This window comes from Penaeus vannamei, chromosome 39 (assembly GCF_042767895.1).
Source record: "Penaeus vannamei isolate JL-2024 chromosome 39, ASM4276789v1, whole genome shotgun sequence".
In the NCBI taxonomy this organism is placed as follows: Eukaryota; Metazoa; Arthropoda; class Malacostraca; order Decapoda; family Penaeidae; genus Penaeus; species Penaeus vannamei.
In genome coordinates this window covers 21071741-21096740 of record NC_091587.1, presented here as the reverse complement: position 1 = coordinate 21096740, position 25000 = coordinate 21071741, and the positions used below count along the sequence as shown (strand labels likewise).

The 25000-nt window shown below is 39.9% G+C and overlaps 2 protein-coding genes across 27 annotated transcripts in view; one reads left to right on the top strand and one right to left on the bottom strand.

Annotated features, from left to right (window-relative positions):
• The window catches only part of LOC113808617 (echinoderm microtubule-associated protein-like 2), a 192423-nt gene extending 186752 nt beyond the window's left edge, over positions 1-5671 (top strand). For 19 of the 26 annotated variants that reach the window (XM_070116974.1, XM_070116971.1, XM_070116966.1 and 16 more), the window contains 10 exons: positions 1-119; positions 333-487; positions 739-864; positions 1176-1307; positions 1436-1573; positions 1768-1884; positions 2034-2075; positions 2425-2512; positions 2653-2879; positions 3573-5671. The exon at positions 1-119 is cut by the window's left edge and continues 116 nt beyond it. In XM_070116974.1, the coding sequence (XP_069973075.1) occupies positions 1-119; positions 333-487; positions 739-864; positions 1176-1307; positions 1436-1573; positions 1768-1884; positions 2034-2075; positions 2425-2512; positions 2653-2879; positions 3573-3737 (1309 nt within the window). In that variant the 3' untranslated portion in view covers positions 3738-5671. The remainder of the gene's footprint in view (positions 120-332; positions 488-738; positions 865-1175; positions 1308-1435; positions 1574-1767; positions 1885-2033; positions 2076-2424; positions 2513-2652; positions 2880-3572) is intronic. The other 7 variants (XM_070116975.1, XM_070116972.1, XM_070116970.1 and 4 more) reach the window with 1 other exon arrangement.
• A 6536-nt stretch (positions 5672-12207) lies between these two features.
• The window catches only part of LOC113808610 (serine-rich adhesin for platelets), a 13545-nt gene continuing 752 nt past the window's right edge, over positions 12208-25000 (bottom strand). Inside the window, exons 2-7 of the mRNA XM_070116881.1 lie at positions 18563-25000; positions 16097-16187; positions 14313-14474; positions 13355-13486; positions 12781-12906; positions 12208-12538 (exon numbers count right to left, since the gene is read on the bottom strand). The exon at positions 18563-25000 is cut by the window's right edge and continues 6 nt beyond it. Coding sequence (XP_069972982.1) covers positions 12211-12538; positions 12781-12906; positions 13355-13486; positions 14313-14474; positions 16097-16187; positions 18563-25000 — 7277 coding nt within the window. The 3' untranslated portion in view covers positions 12208-12210. The remainder of the gene's footprint in view (positions 12539-12780; positions 12907-13354; positions 13487-14312; positions 14475-16096; positions 16188-18562) is intronic.

Below are 25000 nucleotides of genomic sequence, written 5' to 3'. Positions count from 1 at the left end.
ACGAATGGGTATCTTTGAGAACAGGGAACGACCCAAGTATGTCACTTCTATCTCCTTCACCGACACAGGAAATGTCATTTCAGGTGACTCAAATGGCAACCTGCTCATCTGGCAACGAGGTTAGTGTCGATCACCTTACAATATATTTCTTGGAGGATTTTTATAAAAGAGAACCTTCTATCATATTTCTTTAAGATGATTCTATGAATCTTATTTTGATATTAGAAAATCAAAAATTTCTTGAAAACCAGAGGAAGTAAATCAGTCTTTCATTATTATCATTCTTCCTTTACACATTTTCCTGTCTATATCACCGCTGTAATGTTTTATAGGAGGCAATACTGTGTGCAAGATGGTTCGGGGAGCACATGAGGGCCCAGTGTTCTCCATCTTGGTGCAGAAGGATGGAGCCATCATCACCGGAGGGAAGGACGGACGCATCATTGAATGGGATCGTGATCTGGAGCGCACTGGCAATGTGATTGAGGTAACCTTTTTTTTATTGTTAATTATTTATGTTGAGTATGAAATTGATGCTAAGTATTATGGTTTTAATTAAATCTTTAATATTGTTTTTGTTATGATTTTTACCATTATAATCGTAAAAGTAATGATATTGATAATAATAATAATAATAATAGCAATATAATTATTATGATTGCATTATAGTTTTTATTCTATTATCATCATCCATCTTAGTAACGTTGATAATATATTATTGCTATTTTTCATTTTAAGGTTTCTGAGCAATTTGGTGCCCCACGTGTGGTAACCTCAGGCCGAGGGACACAGTTGGTCGTAGGTACAACCAGGAATTGCGTTCTTGGAGGAACATTCACTTTTCCCCTCAGACCAGTTATGCAAGTAAGTAGATGTCTTTTATTTCATGATTTCCTTTTAAGATGAATCTTAATCATTTATTAAAGAGAAGAATGCTTTTTGCTGTTGGGCTGCCTAAACCTTTTCATCATCAACAAAGAGATAGAATTTGAAGGAAAATTTAACATAGACAGTTATGGCTTTGGGTTAGTACTTATGTATTCCATTTTACTATATTTTATAGAGGCTGCTTTCATTGGTTCTTCTCTTTTTCCTTCTGCTGCTTCCTCTCTGTCCTCTTATTATATTAGCAGTTGTAGTAATATCATCAATATCATGATTATTATTCTCTGTAGGGCCACACTGAGGAACTGTGGGCTCTAGCTCCTCATCCTAGCCAGCAGCAGTTCCTGACAGCAGGATATGACCGTACCTGTTACCTGTGGGACACCATGGCTCACACTATTGTTTGGAGCAAGGACATTGGGGTAAGAAGTGTGAATTTTTTTTAATATATTGGAGTTAATTGCAAAGCTTTAACATTTTCTGAGCTTTTAATTTGTGAGATATGAATTCATATATTTTAAGCAAATTGTTATTTCTCAAATTGCTTCAGGAACATGCCCAGTCTGCTGCCTTTTCCAATAATGGGGAAATAGTAATCATCGGTACAACTAGTGGCCGTTGGTTCGTCATGGATTCAGAAACCCGAGAAATGTATTCACAGCACCAAGATGGAAATGAGCCGATACAGGTATTTTTGATTTGTGTTCTACAATTGAAAATGATAAAGTTGTATTTTTAACAATCAAAAAGGTATTGAAAAAGAAATAATTTATAATCATTGCTATGTAAGCAAGCTTGATATTTGCAGTGGATATCAAATTCTATTATTTAATTGTCTTTTCTCTCTTTCCCTGAATTTGATTATAAGTTTTTCATACACAGGTTCTCAGATTTTCTCCAAGTGGACAATATCTTGCTGTAGGCTCTAGGGATAACAACATCTACGTCTACCAAGTATCAGAAGATTGCCGCAAATACACTAGAATTGGTAGATGCCAGGTATGTTTATTCCCTTATTTTAGCAACTACTTATAGATTGTCTCAGGATTAAGGAATTATGTTAGTATGATTTTTGTCTTTGAGGAAGAGTGAAAGTTCTGTCTCGCAATTTAACCATCATGAGGCTTCTCTTTTCATGCATACTAAAGGCTAAGACTAGAAAAGCCAGGTACCAAAGCATATCATCAGTGGTAAGCATCATACCTTATTACCCTTATTACAAGTGCATACAAGCTGAATGTGTCCCTTTGCAAATGCTTTTTTTGATATGGAGTGTGATGGTGTGTGTGGGAAGGTTTTGTGTTCACTGTTATTTTAGTGTTGTACGCTAATGGGATGTTTTTTTTTTTCTCTCAATGGTAGATTTTCAAGGCTTATTTACTTATGCTTTATTGGTAAACCAGGCATGAAATTGGATTATTATTCTTTTCTTACTGGATTTACGATATATATGTTGGAAAATATTGTAGAACTGTTACCTGTAAGTACATGTCTGTCCAGGTTTTCTTTGTAGATTAACCCTTTCGAATCTATTTTCAGGGTCACTCGAGTTTTGTGACTCATCTAGATTGGTCTGCTGACAGCCAGTTCCTGCAGTCAAATTCAGGCGATTATGAACTGCTATTTTGTAAGTGATTGATTATATTTTATGCCTATTCTTACTATTACTGTATTTTTCAACCTATCTTTAATTAAATATAATACATGTTTGCAGTTATATGAAAAAAATGCAATTTCTGTCAGTTCACATTCAATATTCTTCCCCAGGGAATGCTGGCCTGTGCCGCCAAATTGTACAAACATCGCAGATGCGAGATGTGGAATGGGCAAGCAACACCTGCACTCTCAACTTCTCAACCCTAGGCATCTGGCCTGAGGGAGCTGATGGCACAGACATCAACACCTGTGCTAAAGCCAACCAGTCCTCATTGCTGGCTACTGGTGATGATTTTGGGAAAGTGAAGGTGTTTGCCTTCCCTGCTTCCAATCAAAAGGTAAGATTAGTTTTTGTTATACATATACTTTTTTTTTTTCATCTTACAAAAACATGCATACGTCCATAAACACAGACATACATTTTTATATATAACATATGTATACTAATGAATACTTAAGAATAGGATATAGTGATTGGGTTTTAGTTTTTTAGTTGATTGTAGGTAATAGCAAACAATGCATGGTTGTTTTTCCCAAATTATTGTCACTACCTGCTGTAACACATTCCAAAAATTAGAACTCCAAACTAACAGACCAATTTAAATGTTAGAATGGTAGAACCAATGCTCCTCCAGCATCAGCCTGTTTCAGGTTTTCCTTCTTTTAGAGAAACTTTTGAAATGCAAAGTAAGAAATCCAAATGTTAGATTCATCAGCATTCTTAACATTCATAAGGGTATCCAACTGGGAGTGAAGGATCTTGTATTGAATAATATGTTAATAAAAGAAAGGATGTCAGTAAAAACCTTAGATCTTTATATATAATCAAATATATAATTTTTATTTAAGCACCAAACCTCTATACACATTAAAAAATTTCAGTTTAGTTCACAATGCCACCCTTATACTTGTATACACCCCTTCTCAAGAAAGAGGCATTTATATAGTAAATATTTACAATGTCTTTATAAATGTTGCAAATCTTTGTCCATCAAATGACAACTTAAGTTACTTATTACCCTTTTTTCCAGGCACGATGCTATGAGTATGGCGGGCACAGCAGTCACGTAACAGCTGTCGGGTACTTGCACGACGACTCACGACTCATCTCCACTGGGGGTCGAGACACAGCCATCATGCAGTGGGTCGTTTCAGCTGCTTCTTCTTCTCCCTCCTCCTCCTCCTCACACCGCTGAAGGAGACAGGAAGAAATAGAAAAGGAGAAGTGTGACCTGTGAAATAGAATCTGAAAAGTGGCTTCTTCGTGCGCAGTGCAGACGACTCTTATTTACAGATAATTTTTTTAAAGACATTTTTAAAGCCTTTTGCTAATACATCTTTTACGGTTGTGTATTACTTTACAGTTTATTGAATTTTTATAGCTATTGGATGTTGACCTGTATTTAAACATTAATCATTTTTTTAAACTAAGTAACAGAAGCTGCTTGGGTTAAAATGTGCTTTTATTTTATGAAAAGGATCATAGATGGATGAATGAAAGAGTATTTAAAAATAAATAGCTTAACTAAGTCCAACCTGTGAACTTGATTAATCAGAGGATTTGGTTGTGAAGAAGAAAAAATCAGATGGTGCTGGATGATGAAGTGGTGTTCTTTGTGTAACAAAGAAGTATTTGAATAGATGGAAAGGGATATCTTGATCATCTCTCTCCTTTTTTTTTTATCCCTCCTTGTTATATATCATGTCCTCTTATTTCTTGTGCTAGTGGTGTTGAGAAAGGTACTGGTCATGTCTTAGTCTTCCTAATTAAGCAGACTGAAACAAGTAAGAATGAAGTGATGTAGTTTAGCACATAATCTTTCTATGTTGTTTTGTTATGATTGAAGACTTTGTTGAAAATAATTTTTACCTCTTGTATGCCCTTTCTTCGACATTTATCTTACATATTTAGATTCTACATATTTGGCTCCCTGAGGGACATCATTTTCTTCAAGGAAATTTTATCTGTATTTCCAGCTATGTTCATTATGCTGATAATGTCACAATCATTATGTCCATATTACAGATTTTTTCTGTGAGTGGGAGATATTGGTAATATTTTTTTGATAGGAGTGAGGAGATAGCGTTCAGGCTGATGCAAAGTCTTCTAAATGATCTGTGCTTCCTGAAGTATTATTTGGTTATTTGTATATTATGGTCAGCCAGGCATAACCAGATAAATATTGTAAGGTTAAATATGGAAGATATTTTTATATATACCCACATGGTTGACTGATTTTCCTCTAGTTTGTTTTATATGAGAATGCATCCCAAGACCTGGAAGTCCAAGCATGTCACAGTGAATGAATCAGTCAACATACAACATTCAAATGACATGTACCACTAATGGGGATGACAGGTTTACGGTGGTGGCAACAAACATCACAAAACTTTTAACTAAAGTAAGCAGTGAAAGTTTTAATCATGTTTGCTCTTATGCAACATGATGTACAGTCATCTGAATTATTAAACTGACGTTTATATACATATGGATTATATTCTCAACACATCTCAGAAGGACGAGTCCCAAAATGATCATTCATATTTGAAATAGACATTTAAATGAAGCACAGCAGATCTTGAATATATGAGTGTATATCTTTTCGATGAAGGCTGCAAAGTCTTTTCTTTTCACGTTTAGTCCATTTCAGTTTTGCTAATGTGTCATGCTTATAATTAGATGAAATAGGAAGAAAGTATATTTTTCTTGAATTAGTGAACTTTGACAAATAAAAAAAGAACAAAAAAAATTAGTAGAGTAGCTAGTGAGTATTAAGTTGAGCTAATCCCATCTCCATTAAAACAATGTCATGTATGCATATTTCATTTTATGTTTTGTATATGAATTGGTTTTCATCTTTCATCATTCATTCAAAGCACTTCTATATTAAAAAGAGTGATTACAAATTATAAACAAATCATGTAAGTAGGATTTATGGTTCAAAATGTCCTTTTTTAATTGATATTTTGCACCTCATTCTTTCCACCGTTGTTTATTAAGGAATGCACAATACTAGAGATCATAACTAATTTCTGTATAACTATCATAAATTTTATTATGTCATTATTTGTGTTGTAAATATTGCACTTCCTTCCCATCAACCAAAGTTTGAATAAATCTGTAACTGTAGTTGATATATCAATTTCCTACACTCTTTACTATGCAATTTTAGCAGACTGAGTACACATCAGTTTTATTATATATGTATTAGGCACATATGTATATGTAAAGCCTCAGTAAACTTATTAGCACCTTACTGTCACTGTATGTCCAGAATTATCTTGTTATATTAGAGGCATATATTGGTTTATATAAATTTTGTGTGTGTGTGTGTGTGTGTGTGTGTGTGTGTGTGTGTGTGTGTGTGTGTGTGTGTGTGTGTGTGTGTGTGTGTGTGTGTGTGTGTGTGTGTGTGTGTGTGAGTGTATGTGTGAGTGTATGTGTGAGTGTATGTGTGAGTGTATGTGTGAGTGTATGTGTGTGTGTATGTGTGTGTGTATATGTGTGTGTATATGTGTGTGTGTGTGTGTGTGTGTGTGTGTGTGTGTGTGTGTGTGTGTGTGTGTGTGTGTGTGTGTGTGTGTGTGTGTGCGTGTGCATGCGCATGCCTAATATACATATACATATGTATGGTTATACTGTATAAATATATGTATGTATATATGGGGTGTGTGAAAAAATAATCAAAGCCCTTTGTCAGAAAGCTGAACAAGGAGGAACAGAAATAATACTGCATTTAACCTAATCATGACAGGAGCCCCTCATGCTAAACCAAACAACTTGGAGCGCATGCAGTGTCAGCCGCTTGAGGGAAATATCAGAAACAAGGAAAAAATAAGATTGTCTTTATGGTTTTGGCTGCTACATAAATAGTTTCTTAGACAATGAAGGCAAAGAGAGGCTTTAAGCCTACTTTTGATTGGCTATTTCTCCACAACAATTGTAGCCGCCAGGCATAAACATGCATACAAATATTTAGCATGCATAACTTAGAGTAGGCTAAACCAAGCTTGAAGAAAAGATGAGGGATAGTCAGGATGTTATATGGCTGAAAGTGTTAGAAATAGATAGGTAATGCCCTTTTCCTAACCAAGAGATATGGTAAGAAGGTAAAAGCAATCATGTCTTAATAATTCCATGAATAAAGGAGAGAAAAAATTAAGAGAAAATCTACTTTGGGAAAGTTTAAATCACAAAGAAAGCATTTTCAATTTGCCAAATCTATTTCCTGGCCTGAGATGGTCTACTGGAAAGATTGGTTAAAAATCTAGTCAGGAGTACATAACATAGAAAAAAAGCACACAGGTAAAGACCAGAAAAATGTTGATCAAGTACATATAATGCATTTCGGCTAAGCATTTCCACTAAGCTAGCATATCGCTTCAGAGTAATGATCTGGCTGGTATATTAATACAAATATACAACACTAATTTGGAGCTAAAGAGAGACGGACTGACCTAAGCTGAGGTGACCACAGTCAACCATGCAGGGTCCCACTTCACCGAAATTTCACAAGCTAGATAGCTCCAGCCTTGAGTGTGCCAACCTGATCAGCATGCAAAATGTGAATCCGATATCAACCTTGGGAAAAAGGAACAAGAAGAGTATTGCTAAAACTATTGATCTGCAGTTTATGGATGGAGTCCAGGTAATGGCACTCTGATTCGTGTGGGAATAAGGAAGGAAAAATCACTCGGTGTAAATTCACATCTTGGCCGTTAAATACACATCTTGCAGTAGAAGCAGCAATAAAGATGAAGTGAAATATCAGGTTTACTGACTGACTACATGTATTAATAACCGCGGAAAAATCATGGATACACTACCCTTGCCTCTTAACAGAACAGAAGTTCTTCACTATAGATGATCAGAACCTTACATAGTGAAAACGAAAACATACATGGGTATATCGAAACGAAGAAATGTTTAAGATGTAACTACAATCTTGCCAAGAATATGAGGAGTATATGTACTCCTAATATATCACTTAGATCACAGGAGTGGCGCTGTGTTTTTTCTATTCTGTTGGTATCTGGTAATTTCGAAAAGTACATATATTGATAATAATTAACCGGCGAGATCGGTGATTGACAAGTCAAGTGGCCGCGTGGGGGCCAACAGTAGGGAAGAGGCAACATAAAGTATAAATATCTTATGTTTAAAGGAGCTCCCATTCTTCTTTATATGTGTTTGTTTCGGTAGATGAGATTCTCAAAGTTAGGCTGTGACTGCTTTTCATGTATGGTTCTGGTTAAAAGAGGTAGAGGAGTCTGTTATTTGTGTAATTTAGCCAGAGGAGCGAATGAATCAGTGAAGCGTCACGAGTCTAAAGCTCATCTCGTTCTTGACGCTTGCACTCGCACGGCTTTGATATGAGCAAGGGGATCAAGAGGAGGCTGGGAAGATAGAGTAAATTGAAAGAGGCGTCTGCACAAAGGATGTTCGACGCATATGGAAGGCCGAAGAGCATGCGGTGGATGTATTTGCTAGTGAAAAAAGGAGGTTAGTGGAGTTAGGTGGATGGAGTGGAGAAAGTTCAGAGAGAGCTATAAAGCTAGCGATTATAACCGGCATTCCAGATAGGATGTCGATGTTGTTACAGTAGATATAGGACGTTGAATTAATAGATGTGAATAATTTACTTGATAGAATCAGAATTTTGTCTGCAAGGTGAGAAGGAAGTAGCTACTTTGGTTGCTGCAGGAGGATCAGCAGGAGCTGTGGTTGGATGGGCCTCAGGACAATTCGAATTCCATGCCCGTAGTGGGAGGTACTAGTAGGGGAAATAAGGATAAAAACTCTAGCGTTTTTTCTGATCGTTCGACTAGTGTTATCAATCTACGTAATGTTGAAAGTATGAGGAAGATCCATGTGGCAGTCGTTAGAAGATAAAGTGTGAGTGTACTGTACCAAAGAAGTGGAGTTGATAGTGAAAGGGGTCCGACATGTCAGATCCTTGGTACTAGATATATATAGAGAGAGACATAGATAGATAGATGAATTGAAAGATGGTATTAAAGTGGTAATAAGGATGGATGTGATCAGCTAACTGGGTAAAGTGAAGTCTGGGATAGGGAAAGTGATGTTTGTGGAGGTACCGTATACAGTTGCCACGATGAAGGCTGAATTACACTATGGCAGTGGGGTTAGAAGAAAGAAGGGCTTCGGAAACTAAGACGTCCTTAGGTGACGGCAAATAAAGGTTGTGAAGCATTGTTTGGAAACTCCGAGGGAGTCGAGAGATGAGTGGTTTATTGCTTAAATTAGTACAAGTACCATAAGTAAACAAGTTAGATGCTCTAACCAGAGAGAAAGAATTGTCTCCGTGTACTAGAGGGTAAAAGAGAAGGAAAGGCCATAGCGAGTCGCTGTTGATGTAAAGCCTCGATCACAACCGCACTCATGGATTTTTTAATCGTGCGACTGCGTTTTATTGCCTAAGGTGAGAGTCGTAGAGGATGTGGAGGCAAAAAAAAAGTAGCGGTAAATTCGTAAGGCGGGAGTAAGAGCGACGTAATCGTGACGGGCTGCCCTTGAGAGTGACGTAAGAAGCTCGCAGCAACACTTGCGTTTTGGTACGTTCATACCTCGTAGTGGTAGTAAGGAGGAAGTACGGCAGTCTTGCGACAGCTGCACGACAGACACACTTACGATATATGAGCAGAAAGGACTGCACGGTGAAAATGCGGTGCACATGCGTTACTCTTACATCCCTCGCAATGTCAACGCTCGCTTGGACGCAATTGCCGTCCGTCCTTTGTCGATTTTAGGTGTTAAATGAACGCATATAAAGACAGAATGTGCTTCACCATCATCATAATAATAATGATAAAAACAATAATAACAATTACAATGACCCTAATTATGAACAAAAACCGGTCCTTCAACTTCCATCTCCAATCCCAAAAGAGCCATTCATATGCTCCTTAGCACTCCATTTCTTCAGTCCCTCTGGCAATGGGGTAGGCCTATGGGGTCCATGTGCCAGACTTAAGATCCGAGTCTTTGTGTGTGGGAGGGGGGGGGGAGTAAAGAAAGTTTGAGCGTAAGAGGTAAGTATGCGTATTACTTTCATAAGTGAGGGAGAGGCATGTAAAATCCTTTCATGAGTGAGGGAGAGACGTATGTATTCCTCTCATGATTGAGGGAGACGCATGTATTCTTTTCATGAGTGAGGGAGAGTCATGTGTTTCCTTTTGCGAGTGAGGGAGAGACATTAAAGTTTCTTTCATGAGTGACAGACATGCACTTCAATTCATGAGTGAAGGAGAGACGTGTGCTTCCCTTTGTGAGTGAGGGAGAGACGTGTGTTCCCTTCGCGAGTGAGGGAGAGGCATGAGCTTCCTTTCACGAGTGAGGGAGAGACACATGCTTCCCTTTATGAGTGAGGGAAAGAGGTTTGCTTCCTTTCATGAGTGAGGGAGAGATTAGTGCTTCTTTTCACGAGTGAAATAAGTGAAACGCGCGGGTTGGGTACACCTTTTTATACCCCATCAGTGCTCGGTCGTTCTGTTTACTTCGTAGGTTGTGGTGCGCCCGTCTTGCTTCACGCTCGCGGGAAACTTCTGATCAATTTCCGTCCACCTTGCGGCGACGAGCGACTTGGACAAACGGTTTTATTTCAATGATAAGTGGAAAAAAAAACGCACGGCTGACCTGCATGTTCCTCGCGTGTTCCGTGCGTCGGGAGCAAGGGCAACGAGCGGCCATGGCTCCTTTCTGGAAGTTGTAGAACCTACGTTGCCCGTGAGTTCCTTGGTGTTTTTTTCCGTTAAAATATCGTAGAGTGGAAGTACGGCCGGTTGTGAACGAGGCTTAACACATAGGCAGGATTGTATTTTCTTAAGTGATTGGCTTTTTAGGAAACAATTGAGAACAGAAAATGCGGAGACGATCACAAGATTCCATTTTTTTTCTTCCATTTTACAGAGGCCCAGCAGATAAGTGTTGATGATTAACAGTCCCGCATTTCGTTCTCAAGAAATATACCAGACATACTACAAGCATAGTGTTACTTTATTTTCCATGAAGTGAAATGCAACAAAGTCATGCAAAATGCTTTTTTTGGCAATGATGTACACTGTACCTGTTTTCTACTTCAAAACATAAAAAGCGTCACTTTCATCCCAATGAATATAACACTGGAGTTCATAAAGAATATCGAGAGGAAGAAGGAAACAGTGGTGGATGGTTACGCGTATATTGTTGATAAACAAAGGGAAACTGTGACCCCCTTCTGATGCATAAGGAGGGGAAGATGAGGATATGTGCTTGAGGAGAAATCCACAGTCACTGCCATCCACCGCAAAGCACTGAAGAACGTATAGAACATCAAGTAAAGAGCAGAGGATTCTGAGGAAGCACCATCATTCATAAGTGCACGTGTGGCTACCCTCTCGACGCTGCCCTTTCGAAAAGAGATGGACACGCCATTCGTCATAAATGTCAAATAATAATAATAATAATAATAATAATAAAAATTCGGCCTGGAAGCATACGATTGGGTCGATGTGGGAGTGGAACAAGTATAAGCTAGGGAACGATAGACGAAATCTCATTATCAACTACGAGGACTTTTTGAAGACTGTTGCTCACAATCTCTATGCTATAATTTGTTCCGGCTGACTGAATATATTTAATTTACTTAAAACCTTTGAATAAATGTCCTTAATTACATATTACTGACCAAATACCTTCCCTTACTGCGAGATGAAAATTGCTTCTATAAAGTCATTTGTGCTTATTTGATGATATTTCGATTCGGAATAACGACTGTCGGCGATGTTGCCGTTCAGTCACGTGGTTGTCGGCGATCTAACTACAAGTCGCTACAAAGTCGGAAAGGGATTCTCTACCTGCGTGTCAATAACGTTATGGATTAATATGTACATGTACGTAAAACAGCTTGCCAAATTTAAGTTTGCAAATTTTCTCTAAAACCATGAAGCCTTCAGTTCGTACTGATGATTAAAATTATTATTTTACAGTACAGTAGTTATTTGTAAAAAAAAAAAAAAAAAAAAAAAAAAAAAAAAAAAAAAAAAAAAAAAAAACTTTATACAGTACTTTTATTTGTTAAACAAATGCTTGGGCCTGTAAAAAGGTTTTGTTCTTTGGTTTCAATGTATTGTAGAGGATTTCATTGTATAATAATTGTAAAAAAAATAAAGGTTACTACTTCACGGATTTCGCCTATCACGGGTTCTTTTTGGAACGTAACCCCCGGCGAAAAACGAGGGTTCACTGTATACTTAACTGAGCCAAGAATGTCCTTAACTTTATAAAGAAGGAACGAACATGAACAACGTGTCAGTCTACGGTCACGATCTTGTACCATATCGTGTGGAGCAAATGGAACGACTACATCATGCACAAGTTAGAATTCGGTTTACTGGTTAATGACAGGAAAAAAAAAGCGAGTAGATATAACAGTAAACAGTAGAATGGAGAAAATAAACTACCAGAGAGAAGAAAATATAGTTAGAAAGTCTTTATAACGTACAGATTGGAAAAGAAAATGTGATAAATCAAAACTGAATGTTGAGTTAATGTAGACAGTGAATGTAGAGTCCCACATTCAGTTAAAGAAGGCATATGCAGGCTGACAACCGAGTACCAAACACTGACAACACCAGTGCACAATCTTCAAGGATCTAGACCACATACCTTCAAGGAATGTCTGAGAGCTTGGGCGGCCGAGTGGAAGTCCTTAGCGGCGGCAGCACGTGGGGTCTCCGAGGCACGGTTTCCACAGGGCTGAATCTGTAGTCTCCCGGGAACATGGGCGGCGCCAAGGATACGCTGCGAGGACCTGCCGTAGAAGGGCGCATGGGGCTTGTGGGACTCGTGACTTCTTCAGGTGCTTGCGGCTCCAAGGACGAGACCAGTTTCGGGAGGGAGGCGCGGCGATTCACGTGGGAAGGAGGGTAGTAGAAGTCGGGGGAGGGAAGTTCCTCGGCTGTGATGGCTATTTGGCCTGGGATCTCGGTTTGGGGGCTGGAAGAGACGACCGGTTTTAGGGAAGGTTTGCTGATTTATTGCAACAAGAGGAGGTCGACAGAAAAACGTGGTAACTATTGTGTGTTAAGATATATATACTTTCTCTCATTCTCTCTGTCTCTGTCTCTGTCTGTCTGTCTCTGTCTCTCTGTCTCTCTGTCTCTCTGTCTCTCTCTCTCTCTCTCTCTCTCCCTCTCCCTCTCCCTCTCTCCCTCCCTCTCTTTCACCCACTTTCTTACCCATATGACTGGTTGCCTTGACTTGCTGTTGAAGGACGAGTCACGTGATTGCGTTGTGTTGTGGCCTGATTCTTGGTTGAGTAAGATTCTGCTGGCGAAGTCACCACGGTTGTTCTGGAGCAGTATCTATAATAACAACTTTGTAGAATGAATAAAGTTTCGTGTTTGCGCCTTTACTGATTGGTGGAAAGTTACATGTCACGAATAGGAGTAAGAAGTTATACGTGACGGCGTTGAAATGACTTATTCGTGTCAGCTGGTGTTTTGTGAATCATATTTGGACGAAAGAATAAAAAAAAGGATTGTCACGGTATAACTATCAAGAGCATGCTATAACTCCAACATTAAGAATAGCCTATTTTATTTATACAACAATAGAAAGAGAGAAATAAAGATGAATATGTTAAAAGGGGAAACAATATATTTAAATATATTCACTATATACTGCAATTGTGTACAAAGATTTTGGGATCTGATAGAAAGTAATGATTGAGCTTTTAACACATATATCTGGCATACACTTTTCCGTTCTTCTTGCTAGACAATAATTCAAAACACAATCAAACCAACACACCTTACGAGAAGTCTTATCAAGAGGATCAGCAGCAGGACCAGAAATACAGCCAAGCCATACAACAATAGCAAAGTGAAGTTAAAGAATTCGCAGTCACACCTGTTGCCGGTTTCACTGTAGGTGCAGTCGGACCTGAGGAAGGGGAAAGGAGAGAATTAGGAGGTTGCAATGTTGCATGCAAGGTAGGATCTTGATGGGTCTTTATTGTTCAAGGTAAAGTAGTCGTTTCATAAGCAGGTCTTTGTGGAGATCTGACTAAGTATTATAATTTACCAATAGTTTGCTAGATCTATGACTATATATTGTTTCTTGTGCAAAATCCACAACACAGCAAATTGCGTAATAAAAAAGATATATATTATTAATTATGATAGAATTATATAGATTATTGCAATAATGAATATCTACTCAGTATCCTATAATAATCTGAACAATGTTAGTGCTTGATAGTTAATGTTATTATTATCATAACGATAACCGTTTCCATTATGATCCTAAATATCATATAGTAAAGATCAAGTGATAATTATTATTATAATTACAATACACATGCAATTCAAATCATCATATTTTCAGTTACACAAGCACGCACGTACGCACCTGACCACACACACACACACACACACACACACACACACACACACACACACACACACACACACACACACACACACACACACACACACACACACACACACACACACACACACACACACACACACACATACAGACACACACACACACACACATACAGGCACACACACACACACACACACACACACACACACACACACACACATATATATATATATATATATATATATATATATATATATATATATATATATATATATATATATGCATGTGTGTGAGTGTGTGGAGGAAGAAAGAAAGAGACAAACAGACAGAACGAGAACGAGACAGGCACAGTCTCACGGCGAAAGCACCGGGCACGTACTCGGGGCAGATGCACGTGCTGTTCGTGCACGTGAGGTCGCCCCCGCACTTGGCCCAGGGTCCGCAGGCGTCCCCGTGGCCCCTGCTGCTGTTGTCGTGCAGGTCGGGGAAGTCGTCTTCCTTCGTTGGGACGACTAGAGAAGGGGGAGGAGAGGAGGATGGCCTGAGGAGGAGAAGTTAAGCATGTCAGTTGGTGTGGTTTGCACGGTGGGGATTGCATACGAATAACTAGGGAGTGGAGAGAGAGAGGGGGGGGAGGGAGGGTGGAGAGAGGGAAGGAGGGAGGGAGGGAGAGAGAGGGAGGGAGGGAGGGAGGGAGGGAGGGAGGGAGGGAGGGAGGAGAGAGAGAGAGAGAGAGAGAGAGAGAGAGAGAGAGAGAGAGAGAGAGAGAGAGAGAGAGAGAGAGAGAGAGAGAGAGAGAGAGAGAGAGAGAGAGAGAGGGGGAGGGAGGGAGGGAGGAAGAGAGGGAAAGAGGGAGGGAGAGAGGGAGAAAGAGAGAGAGGGGGGGGAGAGAGAGAGAGAGAGAGAGAATGGGGAGGAGAGGAGGTTGGGCTGAGGAAGAGAAGTTAAGCATGTCAGTTATGTTTGGTTAGTGTTTAACCAATTTAGTTATATATTTTTTCATTGGTGTGGTTAGCACGGTGGGGATTGCAAACGAATAACTAGGTGAGAGAGAGAGAGACTCTTTTTTGAGTCTCTCAAAGTCAATTTTAGACCTCCTAAAACTATATTCTTAACATCCTTTCCTGGTAACTGACTTCCCAATTTTCATTTTCGTAGCAACATGTCTTTATCACTATTCCACTGGGGCTGGACATTTGGCTGAATCAACCTTTCATCTTGGACTGTTCACTGTTCACTGTTCATCTTGACGGGTGCCTGTTCGCCCATGATGGTGATGTCAAGTCGCGATCACATTCTGTTCCTGGGAAAGCCCATGTGATGTCCTCAGACTGCTGGGGGCTAATCAAGCCAGGAAACGGAGGGCTACGGAGTTTCAACCTCTCGAACGTGCAAACATGCCTTACGCGAAACGCTCCATCTTTTTCTGAGAGATAAAAGAGGTTCTTTTTGCGGAATAATGCACTTCGGAGAGGGATGTACTCTGCTGTGGATTTTCATTTTATCAGCATTTCGGGGAAAATAATTCTGAAGCTAACGGATCACGGGTTTATTTATTTATTAATATTTTTTTTATGGTGTTTTGCTCGTCGCTGGGAGAACTTGAGCTGTGAAACCTACTTATCGTCATTTCTTGGATTATATGTTGAATATGGATAAGAGGCATAAACTGCCCTTTTGTTGCTGATGTTTTGTATACGTGGGAGTCTCACGTACAAGAATCCCATGTGTAGTTTATGTATGCATATCCGATGTCACTAAGAGTTGGCATCAGCAGATTGGAAAGATATTGACGTGTATTATTGTCAGTAATGAAACTGGAAATATCACTGCATAACTTTAATGACTGGTTCTTCGAAAGGTAAATGGGCACATATATTACTTAAAACGATGAAATATTGAACAGATGCAACTGTAGAGCTTGGATTGGCTGATCTGTAACGTTTAGAAGAAGCGTAGTGGGGTATGAGAGAGAAAAAAGAGAAAGCTGAAAAAGGAGAATGGAGTATTTCAAAATGTTTAGATAAAACTAAAGAGTCACAAGAAAAGTAAAGTAGGAAATTAAGGGCACAAGAGCGAAAGGAAGTATAGATACAATTAAATAGGGGGAAGGGATGAAAGCTATCATTAATAAAGGAAAAAGGAAGAAAAAGCATCACGTACCCTGCTCTGCAAATACAGTTGAGACAGACGTTTGGTGGTCTGCAGGAGAGAGGAGCTAAGCAACAGAATCCTTTTCGAGCGAAGTTGTTCTCTGGAAAAATGGGATACGTGCTTAGATATGATTATAAGTATAAATGTAAGTGCCTATTTATATTTATATCCATGTCTATCTATAAGTAATTCAGCGACTGCGGAGAACATCAGGGGATTATACTAGGGTGTTACAACTACCGTATAACTGCAAGAAATAGTTTGGCTCTAAATATAAGAAATCAGATTCTCATGTTTTTATTGGTCAAACAGTTGGCATCGCTATCGGTGAATGGTCAAGGAAACGGGCATAAGGTCACAGTCATTTGAGTAAGTGCTTGCTTAATTTTGAAACATTGGTCCATGGTGTTTCAGACTGTAAAATCGAAGAGGGTTATCCATTTTGATTTTACCGTGTATGTGTTTGTGTTCATGGAAGGGTTGAAAAAGGTTGAAAAGGGTCCCACAATAATGACAGGGTCGTGTTGTTATTGATCTGCTTAGCCAAGGTATCCGTCCTCTTCAATAGACGTTATAGTAGGAAGAAAAATTGGAGTGTACTGGATTAGCAGCTGACTCTCAGAAGAACGCTGTGGCTAGCCGTTCCATGGATGCATAGTCTGCATTTCATCGTTCTCTCAGCGATAAATGTTCCATAATGATTGTATCTATAACACCAGTGAACGGGAATTGACCACCTGCTCCGTCCGTTTCCATGTTTGCATCTTATTCTTTCCACATGTTTCGTTTACTCAGGGTCCGTTTTACAGTGACGTGGATATTCTTCAAGTGAGTAAATGCTCTCATTTATTTGTCCTCCCAAAGGCAGACCGAGAACACAAGGGCTATCAATGCTCACATAAGCATAGAGGCTTGGCATGTAGAACGGACGCTCGCAGCAAGTCGGGAAGATCCATTTGTGTTGGATATCACTATTTCCATGTGACTACGCTCCACTGAGAATGGGTGGGCGACCGAGTCGATAATATTGATGGCATGAAAAGGGACGCTCAGCGAGTTTTATTAAAAGAATGTACTTATCTTTCATTATTATTATTAATATAGTGATTCAATGCATTGTTTACATCATGATTGTGTCCTCTAATCATCTTTTAGTGTCTCGACTCTTCTCTCGAGTAAGCCTCAACTTTGGTACTATTTACTTAGGATACGATACTAAACATTTTTTTAAATGTCACGAACGTACATTCGTTTAGGCGTTCAGCACAAGAAGGGACACACATTCTGTCTAAGATCAAGGGACGTTTATGATTGACAGACAAGATGCTGAACAGCTTGCATCGCGTCTCCTGAACATTTTAAAAATGGCGTTATTGTCCCTTCCTTTATGCGGGTCTGGGGTGTTCTGTTGCAAGTGGTCCTGCACTCGTCCACTGTACAAGATTTTAGTCTCGTGACCTATTCCGACATCACGAAGCAATATGCAAAAATCAACAGCCTGAAGTCTTGAAGAATCTGGTACTGCAATCCAGGTGTTTCACCCCCGAGCACGAATAGCATGCCAAGTTGCGCCGTGAAACAACTGACACTAAAACGAATAAACAAAACCTATGCTAGTCTAAAGGTAACTCCAGCGTATGTGCCGGCTAAGTTCTTTCGGTAAATATATCAGGATTTTGAATAGCTTGTGTTGCCGCTACTGAGCAGTAAGTATATACCTGTATCATTGAGCAGTAGCTATATACCTAAGTTATTGAGCAGTAAGTAAATACCTACGCAAACCGACCTTGCCGTACGCCCTTAAACATGAGAATTTTTTTTTACGAACACGACATTCCAACAGGTGTAAGAAAAGGAGGAAGAACTTGAAGATTGACTGGTTGGTCGAAGTCTATTTTCTGAAACTAGAACAGTCATAAAATACGACATTCCCACAGCGCGTTAGCCGTTTGTCGCATCTTAACTGTGAGACTTTTTGAGATGCGTGGCACGGTCAAGAGTTCTGTTCCTGCAGCTGCGATAGGGTCCTGAATTTCACCCCTTGCCCAGACCCTGGCTCGCATATCGCATTACATAAACAATAATGATGTTGCTATTTGTGTTCATCAGAAAAGAAACACTTTCTGAGTCCCTTGAAGCCAAGATCATAAGATACTGAATTCATAAGCGGAATTCTACTTATTTTATCACTTCTTTATTATTTTTCATGAGGTGGTTGTAAGTAGTCTGAAACGGCATTCTGATAATAAATAAATAATTAATCTCATTGGTATATGACCTCTCTCTCTCTATCTATCTATCTCTCTATCTCTCCTCTCTCCCCCCCCCCCTCTCTCTCTCTCTCTCTCCCTCTCCCTCTCCCTCTCTCTCTCTCTCTCTCTCTCTCTCTCTCTCTCTCTCTCTCTCTCTCTCTCTCTCTCTCTCTCTCTGACACACGCACACACAAACAATCAATGAACTTCATAATTTACTAACCGGCTGCACTCTTCTCAGTTGTTCTCCGATTCGGCGATTCGTCAATTTCCAAATTAACGGATTCCAAAGTAGAAGAGCCAGGTGTTGATGAGTCCGTGGTGCCAGAGCTGATACCGCCCTCAAAAACTGGTAGCTGGATGGTGGTGCTAGCTACTGTGGTTTCAGTGGTTGTACTTGGGGTCTTGGTTTTAATGGTGGTACTAGTAACTGGCGTGGTTTCAGTGGTGGTACTACTAGCTTTCGTGGTTTCACTAGCTTTATTACTAACTATTGTAGTCCCGATCGTTGGACTATTGAAGGCTAAAGCACTGATTGTTGTTCTGATAAAAGGCGTGGATGTTGGAAGGGGGTTGTTGATGGTACTAGCAGTTACGTCGTCACTGACACCAATGGCATTTCTGGTATTTTTGAATGCTTCATCAGGATTTGTAAAGCTAGTTTCGTTGACACTATTTCTGTCAGCTGTACTGTTGAAGTCAACTGCAGGATTAACAGTTGTGGTTTTAATACCTATGATGTCAATATTATCATTGAGAGTTATGTTGTCAGGTGCTACAATACTAGTTGTGTTGTCTATTTCTGTAAGGTCAGTTGTGTTGTCAGTTTCTGCAATGTCAGTTGTCTTGTCAATTATTGCAATGTCAGTTCTATTGTCAGTTATTGCAATGTCAGTTGTGTTGTCAGCTTCTGCAATGTCAGTTGTGTTGTCAGCTTCTGCAATGTCAGTTGTGCTGTCAGTCTCTGCAATGTCAGTTGTGTTGTCAGTTATTGCAATGTCAATTGTGTTGTCAGTTATTGTAATGTCAGTTGTGTTGTCAGTTATTACAATGTCAGTTGTGTTGTCAGTCTCTGAAATGTCAGTTGTGTTGTCGGTTATTGCAATGTCAGTTGTATTGTCAGCTTCTGCAATGTCAGTTGAGTTGTCAGTTATTGCAATGTCAGTTGAGTTGTCAGTTATTGCAATATCAATTCTATTGTCATTTATTGCAATGTTAATTGTGTTGTCAGTTTCTGCAATGTCAGTTGAGTTGTCAGTTATTGCAATGTCAGTTGTGTTGTCAGTTATTGCAATGTCAGTTGTGTTGTCAGCTTCTGCAATGTCAGTTGAGTTGTCAGTTATTGCAATGTCAGTTGTGTTGTCAGCTTCTGCAATGTCAGTTGAGTTGTCAGTTATTGCAATGTCAGTTGTGTTGTCAGCTTCTGCAATGTCAGTTGAGTTGTCAGTTATTGCAATGTCAGTTGTGTTGTCAGCTGCAATGTCAGTTGAGTTGTCAGTTATTGCAATGTCAGTTGTGTTGTCAGCTTCTGCAATGTCAGTTGAGTTGTCAGTTATTGCAATGTCAGTTGTGTTGTCAGTTATTGCAATGTCAGTTGTGTTGTCAGCTTCTGCAATGTCAGTTGAGTTGTCAGTTATTGCAATGTCAGTTGTGTTGTCAGCTTCTGCAATGTCAGTTGAGTTGTCAGTTATTGCAATGTCAGTTGTGTTGTCAGCTTCTGCAATGTCAGTTGAGTTGTCAGTTATTGCAATGTCAGTTGTGTTGTCAGCTGCAATGTCAGTTGAGTTGTCAGTTATTGCAATGTCAGTTGTGTTGTCAGTTGAGTTGTCAGTTATTGCAATGTCAGTTGTGTTGTCAGCTTCTGCAATGTCAGTTGAGTTGTCAGTTATTGCAATGTCAGTTGTGTTGTCAGCTTCTGCAATGTCAGTTGAGTTGTCAGTTATTGCAATGTCAGTTGTGTTGTCAGCTGCAATGTCAGTTGAGTTGTCAGTTATTGCAATGTCAGTTGTGTTGTCAGCTTCTGCAATGTCAGTTGAGTTGTCAGTTATTGCAATGTCAGTTGTGTTGTCAGCTTCTGCAATGTCAGTTGAGTTGTCAGTTATTGCAATGTCAGTTGTGTTGTCAGCTTCTGCAATGTCAGTTGAGTTGTCAGTTATTGCAATGTCAGTTGAGTTGTCAGTTATTGCAATGTCAGTTGAGTTGTCAGTTATTGCAATGTCAGTTGAGTTGTCAGTTATTGCAATGTCAGTTGAGTTGTCAGTTATTGCAATGTCAGTTGAGTTGTCAGTTATTGCAATGTCAGTTGAGTTGTCAGTTATTGCAATGTCAGTTGTGTTATCAGCTTCTGCAATGTCAGTTGTGTTAGTTATTGCAATGTCAGTTGAGTTGTCAGTTATTGCAGTGTCAGTTGAGTTGTCAGATATTGCAATATCAGTTGAGTTGTCAGTTATTGCAATGCCAATTGTGTTGTCAGATTCTGCAATGTCAATTGTGTCATCAGTTATTGCAATGTCAGTTGAGTTGTCAGTTATTGCAATGTCAGTTGAGTTGTCAGTTATTGCAATGTCAGTTGAGTTGTCACTTATTGCAATGTCAGTTGAGTTGTCACTTATTGCAATGTCAGTTGTGTTATCAGCTTCTGCAATGTCAGTTGTGTTAGTTATTGCAATGTCAATTGAGTTGTCAGTTATTGCAGTGTCAGTTGAGTTGTCAGTTATTGCAATATCAGTTGAGTTGTCAGTTATTGCAATGTCAATTGTGTTGTCAGATTCTGCAATGTCAATTGTGTCATCAGTTATTGCAATGTCAGTTGAGTTATCAGATATTGCAATGTCAGTTGAGTTGTCAGTTATTGCAATGTCAGTTGTGTTATCAGCTTCTGCAATGTCTGTTGTGTTGTCAGTGATTGCAATGTCAGTTGAGTTGTCACTTATTGCAATGTCAGTTGAGTTGTCACTTATTGCAATGTCAGTTGTGTTATCAGTTATTGCAATGTCAGTTGAGTTGTCAGTTATTGCAATGTCAGTTGTGTTATCAGCTTCTGCAATGTCTGTTGTGTTGTCAGTGATTGCAATGTCAGTTTTGTCGTCAGCTTCTGCAATGTCAATTGTGTCATCAGTTATTGCAATGTCAGTTGAGTTGTCAGTTATTGCAATGTCAGTTGAGTTGTCAGTTATTGCAATGTCAGTTGAGTTGTCAGTTATTGCAATGTCAGTTGTATTATCAGCTGCAATGTCAGTTATTGCAATGTCAGTTGAGTTGTCAGTTATTGCAATGTCAGTTGAGTTGTCAGTGATTGCAATGTCAGTTGTGTTGTCAGCTTCTGCAATGTCAGTTGAGTTGTCAGTGATTGCAATGTCAGTTGTGTTGTCAGTGATTGCAATGTCAGTTATTACAATGTCAGTTTTGTCGTCAGTTATTGGAATATCAGTTGAGTTATCAGTTTCTGCGATGTCAGTTGAGTTGTCAGTTATTGCAATGCCAGTTCTCATGACAGTTTCTACAATGTCAGTTACGTTATCAGTTTCTGAAGTGTCAGTTCTCCTGTCAGTTATTGCAATGTCAGTTATGTTGTCAATTTCTGCAATGTCATCTGTGTTTTCAGATTCTCCAATATCAGTTATGTTGTCAACAACACCGATGCCACTTGCTGCGTTATTTGTGTTGTCAGCTACGATGTCAGTTCTGTTGTCAAGAGCTGTAAAGTTGGCTACGTTGTCAACTGCGTTGACATATGTGTTGTCAATTGTTGTGTCATTTACTGCAAAGTAAATGTCAGTTGTGCTGTCAACTGTATTGTCAAAAAATATGTTCTCAAGATCTACGTCAGCTGTGGTGGAAATTTCTGCATTATCAGTTGTGTTTCCAGCTGCTACTGTGTCGATTGTGTTGTCAATATTTGTGTGGCCATCTTCTAATTCATTTGTGTTATCTGAGTTGGCAGTTGTGTTAGCAGTAAAGTTAGTCACAGCATCGACAGTTGTACTGTAAATGCTTGTGGATTCTGCAACTGTGTTATTAAGAAGTGTCCTACCAACGTCTTTTTCTTTGGAATCTGTCATATTGTTATTTCTGTTATTCCCAACATGATTCTCTCTCGCTTCGCCATTCTCGTTCCTAAAAAAGGTGTTGTCAAAAGTTGTGTTTTCAGCAGATATGTTGCCAACAGTTGTGCTTTGAGCTGTTGTCTCGGCACTTGAGTTCATTTCGATTCGGTTGGCTGTTTCAGGCTCCACCACATTCGTTTCAACGGACGCCTCAGTAACCACGGCGGTTGCAGGAACTGTGAAACCTGTTGAATGGTCCAATACTGACTGCCGCCGCGTCGTGTTACCGGCAGGAGTCGTATCAAACACTGAAGCTTCGGTGTGTGTGCTTTCTTCGGTTACGTTGGATTCGACGTCGGCTGTGAACACGTTTTCGATGTCAGATGACGTAAGGTTGGTGTGGGACCCGCGGAATTTGATAACATTAGTGGTATTAGCAGTCGTAGAGTCGATGTCGAGATCTTTTGAGCTACGGTTATTCTTGAGCACTGTGCCATCAACTGGCATTGAGTTAGCTGTAGAATTATCACTATTTGTTGTGGTGACATCTACAGCATCGATGGTGTTCGTGTAAATCTCTACAGAGCTTTCTGCGGTGGTGTAAACATCAACGTTTCCAGCTTCAGTAAAGGTAGTACCATCTGTTACGGTAGCCCCTATAATACCATCTATTCCATCTACTGTAGTATCCCCTACAATACCATCTATCGTAGTATCTCCTGTACTCGCACTCTCTAAATGCACAGCAGTAGAGGTTTCTATTTGGTTTTCAGTCTCTGTATCCGCAGCGGTGCCACGATCACTTAAACCAGCATCTGTTACGGGATTCCTCGTTATCGTAGTAACAGCAGTGCTTATCTCAACAGTGGTGCCATAATTACCAGTGCCAACAGCTATACGGGTAAGATCAGAGGTCGTGGTTTTATCACCCGTGGCAATGTTGTTAATAGGAACCGTACTAAATGTTGCTATATCGACGTCCTTAGTACCTGCGATTGCCACATTAACCTCCGGCGCAGTAGTAGTCGTGGTACGGGTAGTTGCGACATGAACTGGCGTGGTACCGGCCGTCGTTGTATCAAGCGCTGTCGTATCAACGGTAGTAATGTTAACTGTTGTGGTACCAATCGTCGTGGTGGCTTTTGCAGAGGCAATAGTTGTGGTGTCATATATTTTCGTATCAGAAGTTGCATCGCCATCTATATCAACCTCTGCAGTAGCGTCAACTACAGTTCCAACACTTGTGGCACTAGCAGTCGTGTCAACTTCCATAGTGCCAACAGTTGTATCAACTTTTGATGTTTCAATCGATGCATTGACTTCTGTTGTATCTATTCTTGTTGTGTCAACAGGAGTGACTTCTGTTGAATCTATTCTTGTGTCAACTGGAGTGACTTCTGTTGTATCTATTCTTGTTGTGTCAACAGGAGTGACTTCTGTTGTATCTATTGTTGTGTCAACAGGAGTGACTTCTGTTGTATCTATTCTTGTGTCAACTGGAGTGACTTCTGTTGTATCTATTCTTGTTGTGTCAACAGGAGTGACTTCTGTTGAATCTATTCTTGTGTCAACCGGAGTGACTTCTGTTGTATCAGTAGCAGTGTCAGCTTCTGTTGTTACAATAGTAGTGTCTGCATCTGCTGTCTCAAATGAAGAGCCAACCTCTGCTGCTTCAGTAATAAGGCCAAATTCTGTTGGAATGTAATCTTCTGTTGCATCAGTAGTAGGGCCAACTTCATTTTCAACTGCCGTGTCAATTACTTTTCCATTAACGATAGTGTCAACTTCTGTTCTGCCGGCAGGAGCATCAGTGTGTGTAGTAGCGTCAGTATTGATGGCAAATTCTTCAGTATTAGCAGTCGTTTCAGTTTCTGTTTCATATGAATTGGCATCGACTTTTGGTGCATTTATATCAGTATCGACTTCTATTGCATCGGCATTTGTTGTGTCAGTCATGTCACCTCTCGCCATGCTAACTGTCGTGTCAGCTTCAGTCGTGCTATCAATCGTGTCACTTCCTGTTATCCCAACATCTTTCATGGCGCCAGTCGAGTCAAGAATTGCAACATCAGTAGCTGTGCCGTCTTCTGTTGAATCCATATCACCCAACGCTGCGTCAGTGGGTTCAGCGTCAGCATCAGCAAGGTCAGCAACCGCGGCACCAACTGGCGTGATATCAGCCATTGTTGTCGTCTCGTCCAGAATATCTGATGTCGCTTCCACATGTTCGTCTGATACTGCGTCAACTTCCAAAACCTCATGTCTTATGGTGCCAGGATTAGTAATATCAACGGATGCTGTGGTGGGAACATCTCTGTTAACAGTCACAGTAACGGGATTGCCAACAGGCTCAGCACCTCCACTAACTACACTCGTAACTGTAGTATCGAAATTCGAACTGCTGATACCGGTATTCGTTGGGTTATGTGTGCTACTGTGTATGTTGTTTATGGTAGTCGTAGTGTTGTATGTGTTATTGTGAATGCTATTTGCGGCTTTCGTGGTGCCGAATGTGTTCGTGTAATAGCTATTTGTGACGTCATTTCTTTCACCGGAGTTCGAAGACGTGCCGCTGGCTTCGATACTTGGTCGAGTCGAGTTATCCGCAGCCGCGC